The sequence below is a fragment of the Leopardus geoffroyi genome, chromosome D1 (genome assembly GCF_018350155.1).
Source record: "Leopardus geoffroyi isolate Oge1 chromosome D1, O.geoffroyi_Oge1_pat1.0, whole genome shotgun sequence".
Taxonomy (NCBI): Eukaryota; Metazoa; Chordata; class Mammalia; order Carnivora; family Felidae; genus Leopardus; species Leopardus geoffroyi.
The window spans coordinates 14,828,792-14,856,226 of record NC_059329.1 but is presented as its reverse complement, the minus strand read 5'-3'; the positions used below and the strand labels follow the sequence as shown (position 1 = coordinate 14,856,226).

General features: G+C 40.4%; 1 protein-coding gene across 3 annotated transcripts; it reads right to left on the bottom strand.

Annotated features, from left to right (window-relative positions):
- PAFAH1B2 (platelet activating factor acetylhydrolase 1b catalytic subunit 2) lies at positions 1-27,435 on the bottom strand. Of its 3 annotated transcripts, none has more exons than XM_045482957.1 (6): positions 27,062-27,435; positions 20,315-20,402; positions 9,546-9,635; positions 8,641-8,757; positions 7,023-7,145; positions 1-3,364 (listed from the first exon to the last, which is right to left on the bottom strand). In XM_045482957.1, the coding sequence occupies exons 2-6, from the start codon at positions 20,393-20,395 to the stop codon at positions 3,086-3,088; spliced, it is 690 nt and encodes a 229-aa protein (XP_045338913.1). In that variant the 5' UTR covers positions 20,396-20,402; positions 27,062-27,435; the 3' UTR covers positions 1-3,085. The 3 variants fall into 3 exon arrangements, with proteins under 3 accessions (XP_045338913.1, XP_045338914.1, XP_045338915.1); XM_045482959.1 differs by lacking the exon at positions 1-3,364 and adding an exon at positions 5,741-6,863 and having other exon boundaries at positions 27,062-27,204; XM_045482958.1 differs by lacking the exon at positions 27,062-27,435 and having other exon boundaries at positions 20,305-20,402.

Genomic DNA, 27,435 nt, shown 5'->3' with positions numbered 1-27,435 from the left:
TTTGAGTGAAATGTTTACATTTATATTGAAATATGCACTAAAACAGAATGAGTTCTACTAGTCAATGAAACTTCGCCAAAGCAGAGTCACAAACTTCTGTTGGGGAGGCCCAGTCAGCTAGCAGCAGTGATCCCCAAGCAGGAACACCAAGGAGAAGCGGGAGACCCACTCCAAAAAGCCTCCTTTCCAGAGACCCCAACTCACTTCTCCCACATGCACCCACACGGATTTTGGAGCGTGGACAGGCTCCTCATTTTCATATATTTTGAGTTTCTTCTTCACTGCAATAAATATAAAATTGGCAATGCTCATACACCACAGCACAGACAGTATTTCAGGCCTTTAGCATACAACTGTAAACAGTGACTAGGTTAAAAAAAAGTTTAAAAAAAAAAGTTGTGTTTTGTTTTGAAACAACAAGAGACAGAATTATTAAGAGCAGGGCATGAGCTACTCAAGATTTGTTGTGTCAGATTAAGGTTTTTCACAGAAGATTCAGGTTTAGACAGATGCTCCCAACAGTCCAAAAAAACCCAAAGTGGGAGCTACACCACTGCCCATGGCAGCCCAGAAGACATAGGCAGCAAAACAACATGCCTTAGGTCAGTGTTGGCAGTACATCCTCCACCTGCCACATTCACAATGTGACCGCAGAATCTACAATGCCATCACCGGCTGCCGGCTAGGATATCGGGAATGGGTGGGCAAAGGAATTAAAACTTGCTGGGGGGAGGATCAGAACACCTCTGCTAGCTGTCTGGAAAGTTGGCCCCTTAATCACAATGACAACTAAGACATTTCACTTGGACAGTGCATTAAGTTTACATATACATGAAAAGTGAGCAAGAAATCCAAAGGGTAAGCATTAAGTTCTGTCATTGTAGCAAACAGGGATGTCAAAGAAAAACAGATGAACACCTCCTGCCTAAAGCAGTGCAAAGAAAGCTGGCAAGAAATGAAAGTGGACTCAGTATCTGCACATTAGCAACGGGGCAGACTTTTATTTAAAAGGCTAGTGGTTCAAATACTATTGCTCGAATAGCTCTGGTAGGTATAAAACGTAGTAACACCCGAGGTTTACACACATAAGCAAAGGAGCTGAAGACCAGCTCACAAAGGGATATTTGATTCTTAGTCAAGAGGGAAACTAAAAGCGCATGCTGCAGGAATCACCTAAGGGATTTGTTTGGACGACACTCCCGCCCTCTGACAAATGAAAAAAGACCTGAAGAAATGGTCTTTTTACAGACAAACTTCTGGCTTTATTAAATCTCCTCCTTAGAACAATGCCTAACAATGCCTAGCTAAGAAAGAACCTGTCCTGAAAAACTCAAGAATCCGGGCTACTCAAAACAGAAGAGGGAACTTTAATGTGGGAAACGAGTCTAGTAAACATCACATGTACTTTCTGTCATTAGTGAAGACATGATACATTCAGAAATGTATTAAAAAAAAAAAAAAAGACTAAAAATAAGACGGAAAAAATATTCCTAGAAAGAGGCTTCACAAGAAAACATCAGCCCAAGTTCTCTATCCTTCTCAATCACAAGTGGCTCCATGCTCAAATCAGCAACCCCCTCCAACTCACAAAAGCATTTGCCTTGCAAGCAGATCATCGAGCTTCAGCCTTAGTCACTGAACTTGAACGTTAAGCAGAATCTGTGCAGAGCACGTGTTAAAAGGTTACTCCAGTACCCACCTGGTCCAGTTTAATGTATTTGTTTGTAGATCCAGTTTGTACATATTCCATAGGTATACCAAACAATAAACCATGTATCATCCCATTATTTTTTAAATGGCAGTTATTGTAGCTCAAGCAAACCAACAGGATTATAAAGAGCTCTCTTGGAAGAAATTTTCAGGTGAAAATACTCTAAGGAGAAAACCTGAAAGTTAAACAAACCTAGTTCTTTTTCACTAAAATGGTAGGATCAAGGCAGAAATGTCTGTTCTGAAAAGCAGCTCCGTTTGTTTGCCCATAAGGAAAGGCCAAATTTTTCTGGACTGATTATAATTTAAAAACTAAGCCAATAAAAAAATAAAATATACATCTTAAGATACTATAAAACTTGAAATAATGTCAAGGCTTATGGAATGGAAAATAGAGTTCTGATTTTTTTTTTTTTCCAAAAAAGAAAACTGTAACATATTTTACAGGAAAAAAACAAAACAAACAAACAGAACTCTGCACATGGATAGCACGACACAGACTCTATGCACAGAACACCTCACAAGGACGAGTTGCACATCAGTAACATCATGAGAGTGACTGACTGGGGACTTACACTTCCAGCAACAGAGCTCCTAGGTCGAAAATGTGTCAAAAGCTTGTAATGTCAACAAGGGCTCCCCCCTCCAAAAAAAAAGAGGGGATGAGGGGAAATAGGGAGGAAAGGCTGCATGCATGGGTCTATTATAGACATGATATTCAGCAGCATAAAAATAATACCCTCCGCAGAGTCCCCCAAATGGGGCCAAACCTATCTTCCACTGCTAAACACGGGAAAGATTAACAGAGTGGAACAAATTCACTTGTAACCATAGCATCTCCCATATTTGAGTGACAAACACGTTCAATCTGAGGCTGTAAGTTAAAAAAAAATGTGGCAAAAACATATGAGAAAAACAACCTAAAAACAAAAGGCTAAATTATGAACCTTAAAAACTGGAAAAAACATCTGTTTTAAAGCCAAGTAGGTGTGATCCTGATCATTAGTATATATGACATAATCCATAGAAAGAAAGGCCAAGAAAAAAATCTTCATTTTGTTCAGTACTTAGGCTTGATGTTGTCCTAGGAAAAACAGTGATAACTGAATGAAAATGTCACACATACAACTAACAAGTCCCCTTCTGGTTTCAAACGAATTTAAACAACAATCTTCCTTGGCTAATTTTTCTCCTGTGTCAAACAAACCTTCTATGTACAGGACCAGTTTAAATCCCTCCTCCCTTCAAACACTAGATATGAACATCCAGGAACATTCTACAATGCAAAGTGCCTTAAGAAAGAGAAGGATTCTGTAGTGCCAGTGATATAACTGATCTGAGGAAGCTGGGTGCTATTAACACTGATGGGAGCCAGTCAGGCAATGGTGGTTTGTTTCTCCTCAGGTGTTTCCTCCAATAACTGCATGATCAGTTCATGCAGGGGTTTGCAGATCTTTGCGTAGCCCCCTCCCGTGAGATGCAGAAAATCAAACATGTCGTGGCAGGAGATGGCACCGTCCGAGTGCACGAAGCCCCCATCTGTATCCAGGAGCTGAACATTGGCAAGCTTCGGCAGGGAAACCTTGAGGAGTTGGTTCACCTTGGCATTCTTTTGCCTCAAAGGGTTGGGCTTCTCACCTCGAGGTAACAAACCCTGGGGCAAAGCAGAGAAGAACAGAAGATGAGAAGAGTCACTGGTTTTTCCCTTCTTATTTATCTGTGATTTCAGTTACTCCTAGAAGAACTGTTCCATTTGGCACCTTTTGACACTCTGAGTTCTCAAACACTGGACTAGACTGGTTCTGGTGGAAGTTCTCTGACCATTCTGTCTCAGTTTTTTCACAAGTTCCTCTTCCTCCTCCTGTCGCTTAACTGTTGGTAGTCTTCAGGTCAGGGTCTTGTCCTTGGCCCACTACGAACACTCTAGCTCAAAACCGAACTTGAGCATTCCTGAGGCACTCCCAACTTGACATGTCCAAAAGCAATTCATCATCGTCTCCCCACAATATGCTCCTACTACATCCTCTGTATCAACTGTCATTCTAACATCCCTGAGTCTCTCATTCCACATACCTTCCCTATTTATCATTAAATTATTCAGCTTTTGCATTCTCAATATTTTCAATTTTTTTTTTCTCCATTCTGATTATACATGCTGCTATGGCTAGGAAAGTTACCACTATTCACTCAGTTAACGTAAAGTCTCCTGACTGGTCTTCCCTTCAATTCATTTTCCCTACAGTCATCAGAATATTCTAGCTCAAATACACATGTATTTATTAATGTTACATGGAACCCATACTACTGCACATGAGAAACAGAGATGGGACAAATGTGGTCTTAAAAAATCAAAGCCACTTCATGTTTGCTAGAATAAAACAGATGTTTTCTAAATTCATTTTTAACTTATGCGAATCATCTAACTTTTAGATAAATCACATGTCTGTCCTCCCATGGTCCATGAAAGTCTATGCTCATACCGCAAGAGCAAGGTTTTATCATCACAAACTAGAAATGTCCTTTTATAGAAATTGATCCTATTATAAAATTATTGTCTGACAACCTTTTATTGGTTTATAGCTAATGATACCACACAGCAAGTTTTTGTTATTTAGGCAAAAAATTTTCCACCCATTTCTCCTAAGAGGGAGGTATTATTTCACAAAAATAGATTTTCTGTGGGTATGCTACTAAAGGAAAAAAAAAAACCCGCTTCATGCTAAAGTAAGTACTTGTTCATGTCTGCTTTAATTTTTTTCACCAAATGTTGGCGCCGTGGTTACCAATTTATTGTGACTATATAGTTCCCTTGTTAAGCGCCTCAAAAATTTCACAGATGAAGTCAAGCCTAAACCCTAGTTTACAGAACTGTTAAAGTATAAGGCTTTGCATCTGACAGTTAACAAAAAAAGAACTACCCTCAATGCTCACAATGAGCCAAATCTGGCTGAGATATGAGCAACCAAGAAGGATGGCCAGTGAACAGCAAATACATACTTTGTTCTGTCATTCAAAGAATATCATGGCAGTCAAAGCCGTAAGAAATGATTAAACCTTAAGAACACGGACCATACCTATTGGGATTTTCAAGCCAGGATGAGAAAAGCAGCTTATGTATTTGCATAGTATTTTCCTTAATATGAGAGTATCAAAGGTATGCCACGTGATTTTTTTTCCCCTGTAATAATTAATAATTGCTACAATACTGGGGCACCTAGGCGGCTCAGTTGGTTAAGTGTCTGACTCTTGATTCTGGCTCAGGTCACAATCTCACGATTCAGGAGTTTGAGGCCCACGTCGGGCTGTGGGCTGACAGTGTGGAGCCTGCTTGGGATTCTTTCTCTTTCTTTTTCTCTCTTTCAAAATAAATAAATAAAAATTAAAAAAAAATTTTTTTAACTGCCAAAACATTATGTTAGAAGAAACAAAAAAGAAAAATATGCTCCCAATCGCTTCACCATGTGACAACTATAGCAGATCATGGAACAACAAGTTTGAAGTGCACGAGTCCACTTATTCACAAATTTTTTCTGATAGAGTATAGTACTGGAAATGTATTTTCTCTTAGGGTTTTCTTAGTAACATTTTCTTTTCACTAGCTTTCTTGTAAGCATACAGTATATAATACACATAACATATGAATACGTGTTAAATGACTGCTTATCAGCAAGGCTTCTGATCAACAGACTGTTAGTAGTTAAGTTTAGAAGGAATCCAAAGTTACATGCGGATTTTGAACCCTATGGGGGTCAATGCTCCTAGCCCCCATGTTGTTCGAGGGTAAACCGTATTTTAAGTAACTCTAAATATAATGCACATATGGTTTAGCATTTGGAATTTTCACTTAAATACATCATAAATCCAATCTCCACACAGTTCTCTCAACTGTCACAGGATTAGTGCTATTATATTCAATGGCTTATACAATTATGGGCCCATTCAGTTATTCAGAGTATGGCCAATGTTTTAGTGTTGTAGACAACACCAGCGTACATCCAATTTAAAAGTCTGGCTGCAACAAAGACTATTCATTTATGGAGAATTCATTCAGCAACACTCATGCAACTAATACATCTTGAGCAACTATTATGTACCAGCCCCTGTACTTCAGAGGTGGACTCTAACCACAATGCAATCCTTTCTGGACTAGGGCAAGGATATAAAAAAGAATGTGATAAAAAAATAAAATAAGACATGGCTCCCCAGCACCAGGAAGATAAAATCTACACTCTTATCTAGCCATACAAATCACTATATGACCTGGCTGTGGCCTCTTTCTTCTCACCAACCCAGTCTTAAACTTTAATCGAAGACAGCCCAAAATTCTTCAAGCACCCTCCTTCACTCACCCAACAAACACACACCTAGGTATATATGCCTTCCATCCTTTATCGCCTGACCTGTAATGCCTTTTCTTTCCTTTCCCCATTTGTCTAGAGACGAATGAATTCTTTAAAACTAAAGTCAGATTTCAGCTTTTGTGTCTAGAATACACCTGTTCTCCCCTTAGCATACTGTACTAATTCTCTCTTCATATTGCTACGTCCATCTACCACTAGACCAGACTGACAGCTCCCTGACAGGAACAAGGTCTTATTTATTTTTGTAGGCTCAAGACCCAGAACAGTGCCTTGTACATAGTGATCTTCACGTTTGTTGGATAAATATCTTAACATCATCTCATTAAAAAACTGAATACCTATCAGATTCCACAAAAACATACATTTTTAGTTTTGCTATTTTTAGTGTTGCTAAGAGTATCTACAGGTAAACTTTTACACTGAAATAGACAGCTGTTTATCTCTGAGACCACGAAGATTTAATGCTTTTAATCTCCACAAAGTGTAGCACTCTCTGATAGGGTAAGACTATAAAGTACCCATCTTCTTGCTAACAGAATCGCTGATGTTTTAGAGACGTCAGAGATTTTAATAAATACACCACATTTAACATATAAAGGGATGGAACAACACAACTAAACTAATCCAAACCCAAGTCTAACAAAAACAGATTTAGGACTAGGACTAGTTTCATATGCAATTTTAAACACTATCAGAATGTTGCTACCTGAAGCAACAAAGACGATTTCCACAACTAAACAAGGATGAGCAGGTAAGAGATGACCCCCACAGCTGGTCTGGGAAATGATGAAACTGGTAAGACAATGGGACATATCAAAGAAGAGCCCCCTCAGGACTATCATAAACTGCTTCCACCTAAACAGTTTCTATTTCATGAGTGATCATATATTTAAAAACATTCCTCACCTGACTTAATGACATCAAAGACTCTACCCACCAAAGACTACATACCAATACAATGATCTTGGCCTGCGGCTGCCTTGTGTTGATAAGTTGTACAATGGCCTCGATTCCACCTGCTACTTCTTCTGCGGTATTTTCATGGTTGTTTGTTCCTACCCAGACAACAATGACCTATAATTAAGGGGGAAAAAAGGGGGGAGGAGGGCAGGGATAAATAGCCAGGAATAAAGGAATGTTTAGATAAAAACCTAGTATTTTGATAAAAATATTTATCAATATGTAGATAAAAATCTTATTTCAAAAATCAAAGGAAGGAAAGATGAACTTGTCAAATGGTAGTGGAGAACTTCAACTGAGCAGCCACCCTCAAATACTGATTTAAGGCCTCATATATCTCAGGATAAATTCCAAGCAGATCAATTCTGAAGCAGTACAACTGTACTAAGAAGAAATGAGAGAATTCTTTCATCATTGTGGAGTTGAGAGCTAACCTCTTAAAATCCAGAAACTATACCAAAAAAGATAACAAATTCAACTGTATAAAAACTCTGCATGTCTTAAAAAAATACTAAAATAAAGTGAAATCTAAGAAAGTCAGGGGAAAATATCTGTAACTCCTACCATACTAGAAGTATCTTCCAGAAAAAAATAACAAAAGTACCCAAGGGAGTGTAACTGGTAGAAGTAAATACACAGTTGTACTCAAGGAAAAAGAGTTGCTGGGCTGGAAGCTGGATGCAGTTTCAAGTTTTTCCTCTTTATTTAAAAAAAAAAAAAAGCTCAGTTCATGATCTCATCGTTCATGGGTTCAAGCTCCAGGTCGGGCTCTGTGCTGACACTTCAGAGCCTGGAGCCTGGAGCTTGCTTCAGATTCTGTGTCTCCCTCTCTCTAACCCACCCCTGCTTGTGCTCTGTCACTCTCTCTCTTTCTCAAAAATAAATATTAAAAAAAAAAAAAAATTTACAAAGTGGCTGTCACCTAGAGACATACATTTTACTATACGACCCAAAGTAACTTTCCACCCTGTCACAAAAGATAGGAACATGGAGGAGTTTTTCCATTAGAAAGGCAAAAAGTAAAATATTTTCAACAAAGGCAACTGTTATCAGTTTTGAGTATTTTTTCTTTGTTTAGGACTGAAAAAAATTATATGCAGTGTGCCAACTCAGGACATTTATAATGTGTTAAGTTACTGGGAACATGTTTATGGTGAACATTTGTTCACATGTGCTTCAGATTTTCTTCAGAAAAACTTGGGAGGCCTCAATTACACATGTAATGTGTTTACATGGATAAACCAGATCCAAAATTCCTTCCTGAAGTGAATGGTGGCACTGCGGCCTTGGCCCCCTTCTGGGAAGTCTCCCACACACACTGCTTTCAGGTCTACAGGAAAGCATTAAATCCCTTCCTACCGCTGAAAAAGGGCATTATTAACAATTACCAATACAACCTAAGCAAGCAGTGTCCCAATTTCTTAGTAGGCATTTGGAACATTCTTAAGCAAGGACAATATTATTTATCTAAATGGGCACAAAGCAAAGACAATAGCAAAATAATGCTTAAAAAAAAAAGCAATTTGTTTTTACTAGCAGTTTCAATTTAATTCATCTTGGGAAAAGACCCAAGATTAAAAGATAGTCTAAAAATTAAGTTTCACTTCACCTTAGGTTTAATGTTCTCCAGTTCTCCATTCTTGAGTCTCCACAAAACATGTCTGGTTGTATCTCCCCCAATTCCAAAATTCAGTGCATGAAGTGGGGAAAAAAGCTCTCGCCATATCTAAAAAGAGAAAAACTGGCTTTATTTCAACTGAGTGGGAAATAAAATCCCTCAACTACAATGTGTCACGAGGTACCTAAAAGAACAATTTCCCTCTTGTGTGTTCAAATGTTATGTGTTCAAACTTGTGTTCGCAGGGTACCCCATCACTCACTTCTTGGGCAGCCTGCCACCTTGGCCGGAGAACTGAGTCCCAGTGCCACCCGGTGCCCTTTGGGAGGTACCAGCATTATGACCAAGGTGCCAGCTCAATTAGCTCTCCCTTCCCTTTACTCAAGTATCTAAAGGAACAGGGTGAAGTAGAAATACGGGAGGAAGAAATTTAGAGTGCTGGAGCCAGAAGGAAATTAAGCTATCTTTTCCTTTCAACTGCCCTTGGAAGAGTGAAAACCTTAAAAAAAAAAAGATGTGGAACAGCTCCCCACAAAAACACACAAAATAAGGAAATGGTAAAACAAAAATCTTAACAATTGAGAATCACAACTAGGACAAATAGAAATAAATAAATAAATAAATAAATAAATAAATAAATAAATAAAATAGAGAAGGTTCTCGGAAGCCAAGGCAAAAACGAGAGCGGAGTTACAAACAATGCTAAATTTTGTCTCCTCACGCTTGGTGGCACAAAGAATCCCATTATATAGGACTGACCTCCCTCATACTCTGAATTGGAGCTTTTCTAAACTGTCACGAAGAAGCCTTTCAGGTTCGACTCAGAATGAAAGTTTGCTAGCAATGAACAGATTTACCTTCGTAGCCAAGATGCACCCTTGCCACGTCGGCCTTACCTCGTACTGCTGCATTAACTGCACCATGGAGTCCCCCACAAACAGCACATCAGGTTCCTTGTCCTTACAGTCCAGGACAAATCTGTTGTGCTGGTTCAACAAAGAGAGAAATTAGAAACTGGCATCTTCTCTGTGAGATGTCTTTGCCTAGACAGAACAGTTGTCCATCAAGTTACTGTGTTGTTAAACATTCTATTTAGCCTGTCTGTGATTAACTACTGGAACTTTCTTCCCACCCTTACCACACTGATTATTCTAATATGCTCAAGAAAACTGCAATTCTACTCAAACCAGACTAAAAAAAATACATTTAACATGTTGTTTATAAGTTTATCTTTTCCTCAAACTTAAAATTTTTTTAAAGAAATATTTAAAGAGAGACGACAGACAGATACAGCATGAACAGGGGAGGGGCAAAGAGAGAGGGAGACACAGAATCTGAAGCAGGCTCCAGTCCGTGAGCTGACAGCACAGAGCCTGACACGGGGCTTGAACTCAAGAACCATGAGCTAAAGTGGGACACTTAACTGACTGAGCCACCCTGGCGCCCCTCCTCAAACTTTTTAAGACAGTTTCAAATATACAGAAAAGCCACAGTACAATAAACACCTGTACATCCTCCACCTATATTTGACAATACCATTTTTACTTTATCTGTTTGTTTGCTGAACCATCTGAAGGTAAGCTGCAAATGCTGTGATTCTTCACCTTTAAATATTTCAGCACGAGTAAGGAAAGTCTCCTATAAATCCACAAAAGTATTATCATCTCTAAGAAAATGAACAATAATCCCATAACATCTAATATTCAGTCCATACTCAATCTTTCCAATTGTTCCAAGACTTGGATAAAGTATTACATCTCTTTTATTGAACTAGGACCCAATCAAGAATCATGTGTTTTATTGGGATTTTTTTTAATTTTTTTTTTTCCAACGTTTATTTATTTATTTTTGGGACAGAGAGAGACAGAGCATGAACGGGGGAGGGGCAGAGAGAGAGGGAGACACAGAATCGGAAACAGGCTCCAGGCTCTGAGCCATCAGCCCAGAGCCCGACGCGGGGCTCGAACTCACGGACCGCGAGATCGTGACCTGGCTGAAGTCGGACGCTTAACCGACTGCGCCACCCAGGCGCCCCAGGATTTTTTTTTTTAAGGGGGGTGGGGAATGTTAAACAGCCTCCACACTTAACACAAGAGCCTGACACAGGGCTCAGCCCCACAACCATGAGCTCATGACCTGAGCCGAAATCGACAGTTAGATCTTAACCGACTGAGCCACCTAGAAGACCCTATTTGCATGCTTGTAATGTGTCCTTTGAAAATGTCTGTTAACCTCCAAATATGAGACAATGGCAAAGTGGGACTCAAGCCTTTCTCAGTCTGATCCAAGCCTGTAAGTAGTGGTGACTGTGGACCTAGTCCACTTCTCTCTGTTGCAAAGGCACAAGACACTTTATTTATTTTTAATTAAAAAAAAATCTTTTTTAACGTTTATTTTTGAGAGACAGAGCGTGAGCAGGAGAGGGACAGAGAGGGAGGGAGATACAGAATCCAAAGCAGGTTCCAGAATCTGAGCTGTCAGCACAGAGCCCGACAGGGGACTCGAATCCATGAACTGTGAAATTGTGACCTGAGTTAAGGTCAGATGCTTAACCGACTAAGCCACCCAGGTGCCCCTGACAAGACACTTTTAAAATGGATTTTACTCATTGATGCTAAAGGACATAGTTTAAGTTTCTATATTCATCCCCAAAACAAATTTACATGATGCTTTAGGCAACAGAAAGGTCTGAGTGCTGTCCCTTTCTTTTCAAGCTCTACGTTCAACGATGCTTCCCTTAGTAATTAAGGTACAGTTATGTTGAAGTATTTCTGCTAATATCAGAACAGACAACAATGCAGTGAATCAGAGATACTCATCTGCTCTGGGTGAAAATACAAAAATACTTCTGGAAATAATTTTAACAATTTACTAAAGAGTTGCTCCTTAGGGCGATAGGATTTGAGACCGATTTTCCTTTTTTTGCATCCACGTCTTTGTACACAATTTTTGGGGGGCACCCGGGGGCTCAGTCGGTTTAGCGTCCGACTTCAGGTCACGATCTCGAGGTTCGCAAGTTTGAGCCCTACATGGTGCTCTCTGCTGTCAGCACGGAGCCCACTTGGGGTCCTCTGTTCCCCTGTCTCTCTGCCCCTCGCCCGCTTGTGTGCACTCTCACTCTCTCAAAAACAAACATTTAAAAAAATTAAAAAAGCTTTTTAAATTACTGTTGTTTCAATATTTTTTAGTTAAAAAAATTTTTTTTAAATGTTTGAGACAGAGAGACAGAGCGTGAGCAGGGGAGTGGCAGAGAGAGATGGAGACCCAGAATCTGAAGCAGGCTCCAGGCTCTGAGCTGTCAGCACAGAGCCCGACGTGGAGATCGAACCCACGACTATGACATCACGACCTGAGCTGAAATCGGATGCTTAACCGACTGAGCCACCCAGGCGCCCCTCAGCAAGTCGTTTTAAACTGAAGGGATAAGATGGGCAAGAATAAAACTTCAGCTGGTGAGCAGGTACACTTCCACAACACATCACCTCTCCACTGAGGTACTACAGTACTAACTACCTCTCAATACCAATAAAATAGTTCATGCTTCTAGAAGGTCATGGAATTTAAGTTCCGTTGTTCTAAAGGTTCTATATTTTCAAGTATAAAAGTAGCTACAGTAAGTTTGGAAAAATAGAAAGATCAAAACAAAACACTTCGAATTCTATCATCTTCACCCATAACTATTACCGTTCCGGGGTATTTTATTCTTGCTACTAAGAAAAATTATTTTATTTGTTTTTTAAAATAGGCTCCACACCCAATATGGGGCTCGAATCCACAACTCCAAGATCAAGAGTCACACGCCCCACTGAGCCAGCTAGGCGCCCCTCTTCTTGCCATTTTCCATGTGCCTCTAACACCTCTTTTTTTTTTTTTTTTTTTTAAGTTTTGTATGTATTATGTATACCTCCTTCTGGCACAATAGCTTTGGAGACAGAACAGAATATGTTCAAATTCTACTTGTCTACTTTCTAGCCCAGAATGCAATATAACCTGACACTTGTTTTCCATATATGCTCTTCTGCTGGTAACTTTTTTTTTTTTTTAATTAAAAAATAAAAAAGCCTCCATGCTCAATATGGGCCTCAAACTCATGACCCTGAGATCGAGAGTCTCACGTTTTACTGACTGAACCAGCCAGACATCCCACACCTGTTGTAGAGGTATGGAGAGGAAAGTTTTAGGAAAGAGAGCCAGCTTTTGGCTGACACCCAGTAGGTACTCCATCAACAGTGGCCACTGTAACTGCAGTGAACACTGCACTAGAAGCATTTTTCTATGTAGCTACGTGAGTTTCATAACCATAATTTTTAACAGCCACATGACACCCTACTGAACAAATCCACTGACACACCCATTTTTTAAAGTTTTCCTACTGACAGACTTGCCAGTAGTGTCCTATTTCCTGTGATGAGGAAATTTACACAAACTCAATTTTTTACATGTTGGGAATTCCTAGGTGAAAGGAGATGAGCACGTTTGTGGATCCCAGATATATTTCCAGGTTGTTAACAAAAAGGGCTGTATCTGTACTGACTCTAGCACTTCAGCAGAACTAATTTTACCATCTTGCACCAACACTGGATATTAGTATTTCTCCCTCCCTCTCCCTCCTTACTCTTCTCATTATTTTAATCTGTACTTTTTGGGAACAAAAAGTGAAACACTTCCGGTCATGTATTGAGATACTTATCTAGTGGTACTTTGAGGATATTTTTGCTGATAATATAAGAAAAAATATCAACGCTTCTTCTGCATTACTTACTACAAATATTTTCCTCAGTCTGCTCCCGAGCCTTTTTCTGGTTAACATGTTTTGATACAATTTGTATTAAATTTGTCTACAGTCAAGTCTTTCAGTATCACCCTTAAATAAATCTTATTATGAAAAATATCAAACATCCACAAAAGCTGAGAAAATAATGTAACAAGCCTCCATGTATTTACATCACCAGCTACAGCAATCATCACATGGCCACTATTATTTCAGTCATCCCCTAAACTACTGACCCCTACCCTCAGATTATTTTAAGCAAACTCAGTATACAGCATTCTATATTTATTCTATTTATATTTAGTATACCATTTATATTACTATAAATATTTCATTATATAACCCTTTTTTTAAAGTTTATTCAAGTAATCTCTACACCCAACATGGGGCTCGAACTCACGATCCCAAGATCAAGAGTCGCATACTCTTCCAACTGAGCCAGCCAGGCCCCCCTAGTGTCACTATGCAACTCTTAAAAAAGTTTTTTTTGGGGGGGGATGCCTGGATTGCTCTGCCAGAAGCCTGCTTAAGATTCTTTCTCCCTCTGCCTCTCTCCTGCTCATGCATGCACACTCACTCTCAAATAAAATGGAAAAAAAAAAAAAAAGTTTTTAGAGAGAGCGTGTACACAAGCAGGGAGGGGAGGGCAATGAGGAGGGAGGATTTAAGCAGGATCCACTCTCAGTGCAGGGCTTGATCTGTTGAACCATGAGATCATGACCTGAGCCAAAATCAAAGAGTCAGACACTCAACCAACAAAGCCACTAAGGTGCCCCCGAGTTTTAAAAAATAACCACAATACCAATGCTACTCTCCCAAATTAACAGCAGTGTCTTTAATATCAACAAATAACCAGTGTTCAAATTCAAGTCATAAAAAAATTTTAGTTTTTTTAAAAGTCAGGATCCAACTTGTCTCTTAAATCTTTTAATCTACAGGTTTCCCACTCCCCCTGCTACTACCTCCCAAATTTACTTTTATTTTTTCATTTTTTTAATGTTTATTTATTTTTGAGACGGGGGGGGGGAACAGGGAGAGAGGAAGAGGGGGGGGAGAGAGAGAGAGAGAGAGAGAGAGAGAGAGAGAGAGAGAGACTGACAGACAGACAGAGACAGACACAGAATCTCAAGCAGGCTCCAGGCTCCAAGCTGTCAGCACAGAGCCTGATGCAGGGCTCGAACTCACGAACTGTGACATCATGACCTGAGCCAAAGTCGGATGCTTAACCAACTGAGCCGCCCAGGTGCCCAAATTTATTTTTTAAATATTTTAAGAAATATGATCATTTGATCTATAACATCTCCCATAGTCTGGATTTTATTGACTGTATTCCTGGGAACATGTTCATCTGTTCCAGTTATTTCCTGATATGTGGTACACTAGTTTGGCAATACCTCATAGGAAGTACTGAATATCACATCAATACTTGTTTTAATCATGATTTTTTTTTTTTTTTAGAAAGAGTGTGAAAGCACGTGCAGGCAGGGGAGGTGGCAGGGGAGGTGGCAGGGGGAAGTGGGGAGAGAATGAGAAAAAGAGGATCTTAAGCAGGTTCCACACTCAGTGCAGAGCCCAGCACGTAGCTCAGTCTCACGACCCTTAGATCATGACCTGGGCCAAAATCAAGACTCAGACACTTAACCAACTGAGCCACCCGGGTGCCCCTTGTTTTTTTTTTTTTTTCTTTTAATGTTTTGCTTTGAAACATTTTTAGATCTACAGAAGAGTTGCAAAGATAGTACAATATCCACTCAGCTTCTTCCAATGTTAACATCTTACCTAAGTATGGTACACTGGTCAGAACTAAGAGATTAACATTGGTAAATGGTATCAGCCAGAATAGTTTTACTCAGGGGCACCTGGCTGGCTCAGTCAGTAGAGTACCTGACTCTCCATCTCGGGGTTATGAGTTCGAGCCCTGCACTGGGTATAGAGATTACCTAAAAAAAAAAAAAAAAAGTTTACTCAGATTTCACCAATTTTTCCACTAATGTCCTTTTTCTGTTCCCAGGACCAATTCAGGATATCACATGGCATTTACTATATATGTCTTCTTGGTGTCTTCCAAGATGGGACACCTTCTGGGTCTTTCCATGTATTTCATGTCCTTGGCCTGTTTAGTATCAGGTGTTTTATAGAATGCCCCTCAATCAAGGTCTGATATTTTCTCATGAATAGAAGGCGATGGATTATTCTGGAAGACTACCACAGAGGTGATGTGCCCTTGTATCGTATCAGAAGGGAGTACACAATATCAACACGACTTATTAACTGGTGATGTTAACATTAATCATTTGGTTAAGGTGGTGGTTGCCAGATTTCTCCACTATACATTTATCATTTTTCGTTTCCATACTGTATTTGTTAGAAACAAGACATTAATCCGGCTCACAATGATGAGGAAATTGAGCTCTACCTTCTGGAGGGATGGGATATCAAAAAATATGTAGTCAAATGTTAAAAACACCAAAGTAATTTCCAGGGAGATACTTCTGAAGCTAGGCAAATACACTGTTTCCCCTGGAAGTTGTACCTACTAGTATTCATTGATGGACCTTCCCTATAGTAATTACTACTGTGGTGTTGTAATGAGATATATCTTTTCCCTTTCTCCTTCCCTCTTTATTTATAAAATATTTTATTTAAAAAATTTAAGTTTATTTATTTGAGAGAGACACAGAGCACAAGCACAGGAGGGGCAGAGAGAGAGGGAGAGAGAGAATCCCAAGCAGGCTCTGCACTGCCAGCACAAAGCCTGACATAGGGCTTGAACTCAGAAACCATGAGATCATGACCTCAGCCGAAACCAAGAGTCGGACACTTAACTGACTGAGCCACCAAGGTGCCCCTAAAAGATTTTATTTTTAAGTAACCTCTATACTCAACTTGGGGCTCAAACTCTTCAAGAGTCACAGGCTCTATTGGATGAGCCAGCCAGGAGCCCCCACGTTTATGAACTCAAGTTATTTTTTAAGGAAGATGTGTCCCTTATTTCCTATTTATCTAATCACTTATTTATGGCAAAATGGACTCATACGTATTTTATCCTTGAGTTACAAACCAATAATACTATGTTGCTCAAGTTGCCCAACTTTGCACCTGGATGCTCTTTCAGGTGGCCTCAAGTGGTCAAGGTGACTATATCATTAAAACAGACCAGTATAGGGGCGCCTGGATGGCTCAGTCGGCTAAGCGTCCGACTTTGGTTCAGGTCATGATCTAGAGGTTCTGGGTTTGAGCCCCGTGTCGGACTCTGTGCTCAGAGCCTGAAGCCTGCTTTGGATTGTGTGTCTTCCTCTCTCTCTGCCTCTACCCCACTCACACTCTGTCTCTCTCTCAAAAATAAACAAACATTAAAAAAATTTAAAAAACAAACAAACAAAACAGACCAGTATCACAGGTCTTCCATGAGACATGCTGAGGACATGTCACTGCAGTGGTATTCTTGCCACACATCTTTTTTCCCCCCTCCTTTTCTGAATACTTGCTTTCTTGCACTACAAGACACTCCTGGTTCATCTTTCATTTTCTTTGCTCTGGCTGTAGAAGCAATCATTTCTCCAAGGAGCTCTGGCTCCTTTCATTGGAGAATTAGAAACCAAGATCTGGGTGTGTGTCCGTGTGTGTATATTACATACATATATATTTTTTTAAGTTTATTTATTTTGAGAGAGAGAGAGAGAGAGTGAGAGAAAAGGAAGGAGGGAGAGAGGGAGAGCGGGAGAGCGGGAGAGGCAAAGAATCCCAAGCAGGCTCTGAGCTGTCAGCACACAGCCCAACACAGGGCTTGATCCTACAAACCATGAGATCGTGACCTGAACCAAAACTCAGAGTCAGACACTTAAACCGACTGAGCCACCCAGGCACCCCTGGGGATATATTTTAATATTTAGTAAAGTCATCCTTCTATACTATGTAAGCTTTTTTTAAAGTTTATTAGTTTGAGACAGTGTCCCTAGTTACTACCTTTAATAAAGTTATAAATAACCTAAAAATACCTGAATGGTATTTTCATATATAGCAATGAAATACTACTTAAAGAGAGGAAAAAACTACAGCTCCACTTTTAACATGCATGATATACTGTAGAAAAATATATTAAAAAACACAAAAAGCTTAAAAATACGCAAAAATTCTACACACATATAATCAGAAATTTTATATATACACCATGTCAACGCATGAAAAAACCCCACCAAATTTAGGATACTGGTTTGGGGATGGGAGGTGGGAAAAAGATAAAAAAAAATGATCACTGAGGGGTATACAAAGAACATCAACTCTATTAGCAATATTTTATTTTTTTAGGGTGACTGATGAACACACAGCCGGTCATAATACTGTTTTTAAAGACACAAACGAACTAGAAAAATTAAGAAAGAATAACCAAGCAATCGATCTATGTAAGAACAGTTGAAAAAATACTAACTACCAATCAAAATAAACTGGTTGACATACTGATTTTTATGTCTAGGAAGACAAAAACATAAGAATACTATATAATTATCAAGAGTGTAAAAAAGAATCATTAAATACTAAAATGTAGAACTTTGGGTACTTAAAATCATAATAGAACTTGTTATTTCAAAGAGGAAATATGGCTGCAAACCAATAAGTGAAGATTAAATCTAGTTAAGGCTAAGTGGTGACAGTCTATTAGAAGTTAAGAATATGAAGATACAGTGCTAAAAAACAAAGAAGGAGCACCTGGGTGGCTCAGTTGGTTGAGGGTCTGACTTTGGCTCAGGTCGTGACCTCAGGTTCGTGGGCTTGAGCCCCATGTGGGGCTTTGCACTGGTAGTGTGAAGCCTGCTTTGGATTCTGTCTCCTTCTCTCTGCCCCTCCCCTGCTCGCATGCTTGCACACACACACTCTCTCTCAAAAATAAATAAACATTAAAAAACAACGGAAAACATCAAGAAGACTCAGGAGTCAGCCTGACAGGATTCCCACTTGCTTTACCTGGGACGATGTGAGCTTCAAAACTGCACTGAAAAGAAGACCCAAGAGTCCATTCCATAATACATTCGGTTTAGGCCAACAATCTTAACCAACCAAGTGATCAAAGTCAGCATCACCAATGAAACAAACGAACGTCATGTACCTTCCATGTGATGCACCAAGGACACCACTTCACTGATATCCCTGCCAAAGATGCAAAACCTGAATCTTAATTATGAGGAAAATGACAAATCCCAATTGAGGGATTCTCCACAAAATAAATGGCTTATGTTCCAAACTGTCAATGTCATGAAAAACCCAGGCTGAGAAATATTTCAGATTAAAGGAGAATAGAGAGGACAACTGAATACAATGTGTGATCCCAGACTGGGAAGAAAACTGACATAAAAACATTGAGACAAATGGAGAAATGTGAATATGGTGTTATACCAATATCACATTTCCTGATTTTAATAACTATATGTAGTTATGTAAGAAAATGTCCTTATTCTTAGAAAATACACTGAAATATTTAGGGGAGAACGGGCACGAAGACTGCAACATCTTCCCACACGGTTCAGAAGACACCGTACGTTGGTGTATACACATACAAATACAAATACAGACAGAACAGTTAGGCAGATGTGGCAAAATGATAACTGGCAGGTCTGGATGAAGGATATAAGAAATTCTTTCTAAAATTTTTGTGGTATTTGTATAATTTTGAAATTAGTTCAAAATAAAAAAAAGCTTAAAAAAAAAGAATGCTGTGGAGACACCACTATCTTTCAAAATCAACAGAAAGCAGTTACTATGCTTTCAAAATACTCCTCTGTACCAACATCAGACTGGTGATTACATAGGACATTAGCATCAAATCAGATATTCGTTTAAAATAATAATCCTTGGGGCACCCAGCGCTTTCAAAATACTCCTCCGTTCCAACATCAGACTGGTGATTACATATGACATTAGCATAACATCAGATTTTCGTTTAAAATAATAATTCTTGGGGCACCTGGGTAGCTCAGTAGGTTAAGCATCCAACTTCAGCTTAGGTCACGATCTCACGGTTCCTGGATTCAAGCCCCATGTCGGGCTCTGTGCTGACAGATCAGAGCCTGGAACCTGCTTCATACTCTGTATCCCTCTCTCTCTGTGCCTCCCCCGTTCGCACACTGTCTCTCTCAAAAATAAATAAACATTAAAAAAAAATTTTTAAATAATAATTCTTGAACACCTGGATGGCTCAGTCAGTTAAGCATCTGACTTAGACTCAGGTCATGATTTCACAGTTCGTGGGTTTGAGCTCACCGTCAGTGCAAAGCTCGCTTTGGATCCTCTGCCCTCTTCTTTCTCTGCCCCTTCTCAACCTGTGCTCACACATGCGCACACACACCCACCCTCCCTCCCTCCCTCCCTCAGGTCATGATCTCAGGGCTAGTGAGTTCAAGCCCCACATCGGGCTCTGTGCTGGCAGCTTGGAGCCTGGAGCCTGCTTTGGATTCTGTGTCTCCCTCTTTCTCTGTTCTTTTCCCGCTCATGCTCTGACTCTCTCTCAAAAATAAACATTTTTTTTTTAAATTAAAAATAAATAAATAAACATTAAAAAATTTTTTTTACATAATAATTCTCGGGGCGCCTGGGTGACTCAGTCAGTTAAGTGTCTGACTTCGGCTCCGGTCATGATCTCACGGTTCATGAGTTCTAACCCAACATCTGGCTCTGTGCTGACAGCTCAGAGCCTGGAGCCTGCTTCACATTCTGTGTCGCCCTCTTCTATGCCCCTCCTCCCACTTGAACTCTGTCTCTCTCTCAAAATTAAATAAATCTTTAAAAATTTTTAAATAATTCTTACTGACCATAAAAAATGCCCTTTTGCTGCTTTGGTCAAAAGACTTGAGAAAACTGAAAAGACTCATCTTGGGTGAATACATACGCACTTGCTTTTACCTGAGACATCCATCTGTCATCTCCTTGGATATCTTCTGCTGCATGTGGAATAGCTGCTGGGTTTGAGTCTCCTTGGCTCATTCTACACCTGAGGGGGAAAATGTCTGTGTCATGTTTCATTCATTAACAGGAGTGTTTATTTGTTACCACTTAAATATTACATGTCAGGTTTGAAATAATAATTTAAGTCTCACTGTGGTTTTGCCGAAAACAACTGGAGATTATTTTCAGCAGACAGGAATTCAAGGACACGACCGCTTAAGTCCCATAAATATCTAGCATCATTAAACTTCTAGACAGGTTTGAATATCATTGAGGAACAGTGCATTAAGTGCATTACATAGAAAAAAATCTGCCAGTATACACTTTACATCTACATTAATTTTTCATGATTACATGTTAATGTAAGTACCAAATGACACAAGGAATTAGACACTTAAGAGTTCAATGAAACCTGCATTAGAACCTTTTAGGCTGCTCAAGTTAGACACCTGAGAATTACTACAGCCATGATTAGAATCCACTACTAAACATCACAGGTAACTACTACAGATGGTGACAAAACTAGTCATAGGCTTTGGTAGTGGTTTTTGACAATGTTTACTAGGTTTTTTATGTTTGTCAGGTCTCCACTAAGAAAACGTTATTAATGACTAACCCAAATACGGCATCTGATAGTGGAAAAGAAGCAATGAGTGAAATTTAGGAAAACTAGAAGTGCTAATCTTTCTAGAAAGACAAAAACACCCGACTGTTTTCAATCAACTCTAAAGTATACATACTAAAGACATCAGGCTCCAGAAATCACTTGGCGCATGCAAAGGATGTGAAAGAAAAAGCTGGGGTTTTGTAGCTTACAGAAAAGGGGGCCATTCTCTTTTTCTTTCCCTTGCCATCATCAAATACAGCTAAGCTTTCTCTGAAAGAAGATGGAGATATATTCATTCAGTAAGTACTTACTGAGTAAACACACATACTGGATTGCCAAAGCAGCAATTTTTGAGAATTAGAAATTAACAAACCTCTAAACATAAAAACATACCTTCATTCATGAAAAATACATTACAGACGCAAACCAATTTTTTAGCACTATGCAAATAAATTAGCTCCACTCTAAATAACACTAGGTCTAAAAAAATTAGGCTCAGGGTTAAGCCCATATCTAATTGAAAATGTAAAATACCATCCACACCCTGTGTACAGATCTTCCTCAACTTCCAATGGGATTATAATTGGATAAACCCATTGTAAGTTGAAAATATCCTAAGTCACAAATGCATTTGATACACCTAACCTACCAAGTACCACAACCTAGCATACCTGAAAGGTGCTCAAAACACTTACACTGGCCTACAGTTGGGCAATATCATGTAACACAAAACCTATTTTACAACAGGGTGCTGAATATCTCATGTAACTTATTGAATACTATACTGAATGTGATGAACAGAATGGCTGCATAGGTACAGAATGGTTGTTAGTGCATGGGATGTTGACCCTCGGGGTCATGGGGCTGACTGGGAGCTTTGGATCACTGCCACTGCCCAGTCACTGCCCAGCAGCATGAGAGGATCTTACTTACTGCATATCGCTAGCGCGGGGAAAGATCAAACTTCAAAACTGGAAGTACAGTTCTACTGAATGCATACCGCATTCACACCATTGTAAAGTCAAAAATCCTAAATAGAGTCATTATTGTATCAGGGACCATCTGTATGTACTTCTTTACTAAAATTTGCAACTATCAGAAAACAGCTATCTATGAAAAATTATATATGCCATGTTTTATATATACCACCTCCAACCCTTGCAAAATGAGATTTATGAGTAGGTAATTTAGGTAATTTGTGCAGGGAGCAAATGAAATTAGGTTTGCTTCACCCCAATAATGTCACATCTGGCCCACTAATCACAAACCAGTTCATGCTGACTCCCTAAAGAGGGCCTTATATCTATCTAACCATTTCACCCAAAAAACAGAAACTACTTGGAGCTAAAAACATCAATGTAAAATACAAGAATTAGATAGAACTGCCAGATGAATTTGTAAAGCTCCAGTCAGATTATGGTATCTGTTTGAGGTTTCATTGTCCAAGATAAAGTATGGAAAAATTAAAAGAAGCACAAAAGAAAAAGAAAAAATGACTAAGGGGGTTAAAACAAATAGTCATATAGAAACATTTAATTGGGGGGGGGTTGCTTTTGTTTTTAAGCTAATAAAACATTCTATACCTTCTATACAAAAGTGTTTTTGGGTCTAAATTCAAGTCTAGATTGAACTTTGGCTACACAGGTTAAAATCTGACATGGTGCTTAACAGTAGTTTTAATTTGAAAAATACCTTTCCTGGGGTTCCTGCTTAAGCGTCCGATTTCGGCTCAGGTCATGATCTCACAGTTTGTGAGTTTGAGTCCCACATCGGACTCTGTGCTGACAGCACGGACCCTGGAGCCCACTTTGAGTTCTATGTCTCTCCCTCTCTCTCTGCCCCTCCCCCGGCCCTGCTCACACTCTCTCTCTCTCAAAAATAAATAAACATTAAAAAAAATTTTTTTTAAAAACAACAACAAACTTTTCTCCCCTGCTGATCAAACAGCTCTACTGGCCTTAAGACAGATAAGGTGCAATCAAGTTTTTGCATCTTATGGATTTCAAAATTACATATATAATGTAAAATACCACAACAAACAGCTTCATTTTCCACTAATCCAAAGAAACTATTTCCTAAGTTTTTAAATAGATTTTTAAAAACCCAACTATTTCATTAGTTTGTGCTCATTTACTTTCCCACCTGGAGAGACACTTAATACGTTAGGTATTTTGTGAGACAAAAGTTAACGGACACAGAATTAACTGAGAGACCACTACTAAAACGGAGAAAAATAATCTGTCCTACTTTCACTATATGATTATATAATTGAAACTATTGTTCCTGGGATTGCTTAAAGAACAAGGGTGACAAGCTGCTAATACAGGGTGACCACTTAAAAGACAAAATGCAGGCACTTCAACTTCATTTCGGTTCTTGGGATACCATGTTCAGATCTTGAAAAGCTTCATGAATTTTGACAAACTGGCGGGTGTCTAGAGGAAAGGAGCCAAGACGGTGAGAAATTTAAAAGCGTGTCATATTAGAAATAGTTGAAAGGAATAGCTATGTTTATAACGTGTAGAAAAACTCAATCGGGAAGAGGAAGACACAGGACACACATAACTGTCAAAGTATTTGAAGATTCCGAGGAGGTATTAAGCTTAATTTGTATGTCCCCAAATAGGAACACAGGGCCAGTGGATAGACTGTACAGTTAGACAAATTTCTAAAAAATATGATACAAAATGACATGGCCTGCCTCTAAGTAGACTCCTCCGATAAAGATTCAAAGAGAGGCAAGCTGAGCACCTAACAAAAAAAGCATAAAGTGAATTAAAGCATATGAGTAAAGATTGGTCCAGATTCATGGGGCCCAAACATTTTTAATATTTTAGAATCTTTTTGAAATGTGCCCTGACATATGTATATTTATTTATAAATTAAAGCTGAGTGATTAATCTGTATATGAAATATTAATAAAGTCTATTTTCCCCCTTTTTACATAAAAAAATAAATGTAAAAAGAAGTTCTAAATTGTGTCCTGTATTCCAATGGATCATCTTCTGCAATCCCCAGGAGTGCACGTACTCTACATTCAAGACCAATGGTCTATTTAAGATATAAAACCTTTCGGTGACTCAGTTGATTGAGCAACCGACTTTGGCTCAGGGCATGATTTCACGGTTTTTGAGTTCAAGTCCCACGTCGGGCTCTGCACTGACAGCTCAGGGCCTGATGCCTGCTTCAGATTCTGTGTCTCCCTCTCTCTCTGCCCCTCTCCCTCTCATGCTCTTTCTCTGTCTCAGAAATAAAAAAACATTAAAAAAAATTTTTAAATGATACAAAATCTTTCTAGATTTGATTTAATTTACTAACATGGATTTTCAGAGTTCCTCCAACAGGTAAACAACTGATGATGAAGAACTTACTATTTGCAACTCGCTGTGCTAGGAGCTTTGTTATTTAAATAAAACTGAAGCTCAGTGAGATTTCAGGAACCTGCTCCACGACAGGGAGAGCTGCGATTGGAACTCAGGGTGACGTACCTCCAAAGCCTATTTATTATTCTTGAGCAAAGGACTTTCGGCTCTATATAGAAAAGATATAATAAATTCTCATTTACTAATTCAACTCACTTATATATCCTATTACTACTACCCAAATTTAGTGGCATCCTGATACTGTAAGCAAAATACTTTCATCTTGGTCCTAAATTTCTTCTTGGGCAAAACGAAGAAACAGAGACAGAAACTGAAGGGGGTGGCTACCAGGCAGGCAGACCTGAGAGAAGACTGCAAAATATTCCCAATTAACACTCTTTTTCCCCCCTTTAACTATGAATACAAGGTCATCCTTCCTACTCTACAAGGGCAAAGTATCTGAGCAAAAAAATTGTTTCTTTGTGCTTTCAGGCACTCGGATTTTGAATTGTTTTGCAAAATCAAATTCTCACAATGCAGAGTAGCTTTCCGTTTTGTTGATGCCTATGGCTTAATAACCTCTTTAAAGAGCAGGTGAAAAAAACTAAGCCAAAACCCCCATGCAATCTCCTTTTTAAGAACCAGGTTGGAAATGTATAATCTAGGGGACTATGCATTTAGAAGATTTAAATAATTTGGGAGTCTGATAAAATAAGCTGTTGTTTTCTTTATAAGAGAAATGAAGAATGAATCAGGAACTATTCAGAACAGCCTATGGTAGGACACAAAAATTGAATGATTTTCGGTTTCCTGCCTCAGGTAGAGGAATACTGTAACACACCAGTATTCAGAATGGGAAGCTGTACTCAGTAACCCAACAAAAAAAGTACCAACAGGGAGGGGGATCTGACTCCCATCTCACCTTCCTGAATAATAATAATCCCACTGGGGGGGAATTATAAGTCACTAACTTCTAATCAGAAACAGCAGGTTCAGTTAGAAAAACAAAGCAGAATGGAGATAAAGATCCCAAGAATGAAAGTTTTGTTAATTCAGACTCTATTCTGAATCTCTGATAGTCCATTAAAATGAGCTCTTTGGAAAAATGAAGGGTAAGCACAGCATTTCCATTTTCTCTTCTTTCTACCTTAACTTGGACTATGACAGTGAACAGAATTTCCAGGTACAATACTTCTACCGGTACGTGGTGTAGCACGTTTACTCAGAAAGCAGTTCCAACAACAAAGAAATATAAATTCTCTAGCTGAGCTGGATCTTTAGTTTAACCAAGAAAGAGGAGGGAGGAGAAAAGTTGCACTAAGAATTAAAAGATTTAGAATGTTTCCACTCTGACCTCAGACTCTTCATTTTGTTTCAGAGGGAATTAGCAGGGTTATTCTGAAAGGGAAGGAAAGCCTCATCCGGAATACCCTGCCTCAGTGGGCAGGTGGGTGGGTCCCAGGGTTCCAGCACATCCATAATTTATTATCAAATGCCCGCCCAAGCCAACAAATTAAAGCACAATGATTTCCTCCTCCTCCCCTGCTCCCCCACAAGGAGGCAACCTTTCCATCAGAACAATGTGCCCAGGACAAGCTAAAGACAAGCGTTTGGGAGGCCAAGGCATATGCAAATGCTCAGGAGAGACAATCCTCTGCATTTTCTTCCTCTTCCTCCACACCTTTATCTCCCCCAATTTAAAGCTGTGCAAAATGAAATCCTAGAGCGGGTGCAGATGGTCCTCCCTTTCTCTGCGGACACGCTCTTAAAAAGAGGCCAAAGCTTCAAGTGTTGCTTTTCTTAAGGTTTGTACATAAATCAAGAAAGGCAACGCTAGCCTGAGAGCCACAGAAAACAGAACAGTGAGTCACCGAGCAACGGGTACATCACAAACCTGGCCAGAGGTCCTGGTCGGGTAAATGGACACGGATGGACCAAGTAAAAAGCACCTGAGAAAATCTGCCCACTGGCATTTTAAGCAGCTGGTTGACCTTGGGCTGGGCCTCATCTCTAAAATGAGGTGGGCTACATAGCCTTTGGAGTCCTGACAGTCTGCGGGTTTCTGAATACATTGAGAGACAACCGAGAAGTTTGAAAAGAGTTGAAATTTTTCAACAAAAGGGAGAGGAAAAAGTGCTCGGTCAACATGCAACCGAGTAACGGGTCTGGGCCCGCGTTAAAGGCCTTTCCGACAGGAGGAAAGGGAAGGGAGGGTCTGAGGTTCGAACGCGGGGATGGAGGGAAGAGGCCAACAGCTGAGGCCAGAGGCAGCAGAGTTGCTACAAATGGGGCTTGCGGCGGTTCCCCTCCGGCCCCAGAGAACTGGGGTGCCGGGAGGCCTGCGCCAGGGGGTGGGCCGGGGAGGAGCGGCCGCCCCGCCACCTTGCCCCCCCCCCGCCCCATCCCGGGAAAGGCGGGTGGAGACGGCGGCCAGCGGCCTAGCCGAGTCGGCACATTTGGGGGTGGGGTGAGGGCGGGAGGCTCTCAGGGGGGTGGCGAGCAGTCCGAGGGCAGCGCGGGCGAGTAGGGTAGCCACGCCGAGCCGGAGAGAAGGCGCGCACGCGCGCGCGAGGCCCCCCGAGGGGCGGCGGGAGGTGGCGGGGGAGGTAGTGGCGCGGGGGGGAGGGGCCCAGAGTGGGGGAGGGGAGGTCGCGAGCCTCTCACAATAACACATCGCCGGCCCTTCCGACCCCCGCCTCTAGGCCACCGGTTCCCCGCGACCCCGGCTGCACTCACTCAGGCAGAGGGTCCGTGCGGGCCCCAAGCGGCTGCGGCGTCGGCGGGTGGCGCGTCTGTCGCTCGCTCAGTCCCGGCGGCCCCGCTCCGGCGCGTCCCTCCTCGGGCCCCAACACCAGCAGCAGCGCCCCCACTTCCGGTTCCCCTGCCACTCAAGCAAATGGATTCCGGAAGTCCCGCCTCATCCTGCGCGGCCCCGGCGTGGCTCCCTGGTCCTCGCTCTCACTCCCTGCAGGCGTTGGCTGCTGGCGCCCAGGTGTCCTGCCACACCCCGCGAGGTTCCCCGCAGTGTTTTCCGTCCTGCCGTCTTTTTGCTCGTAGTCTGCACGAGGTGGGCCTGTATCTTTCCTCCAGCTGCATCCCTCCATCCTGCG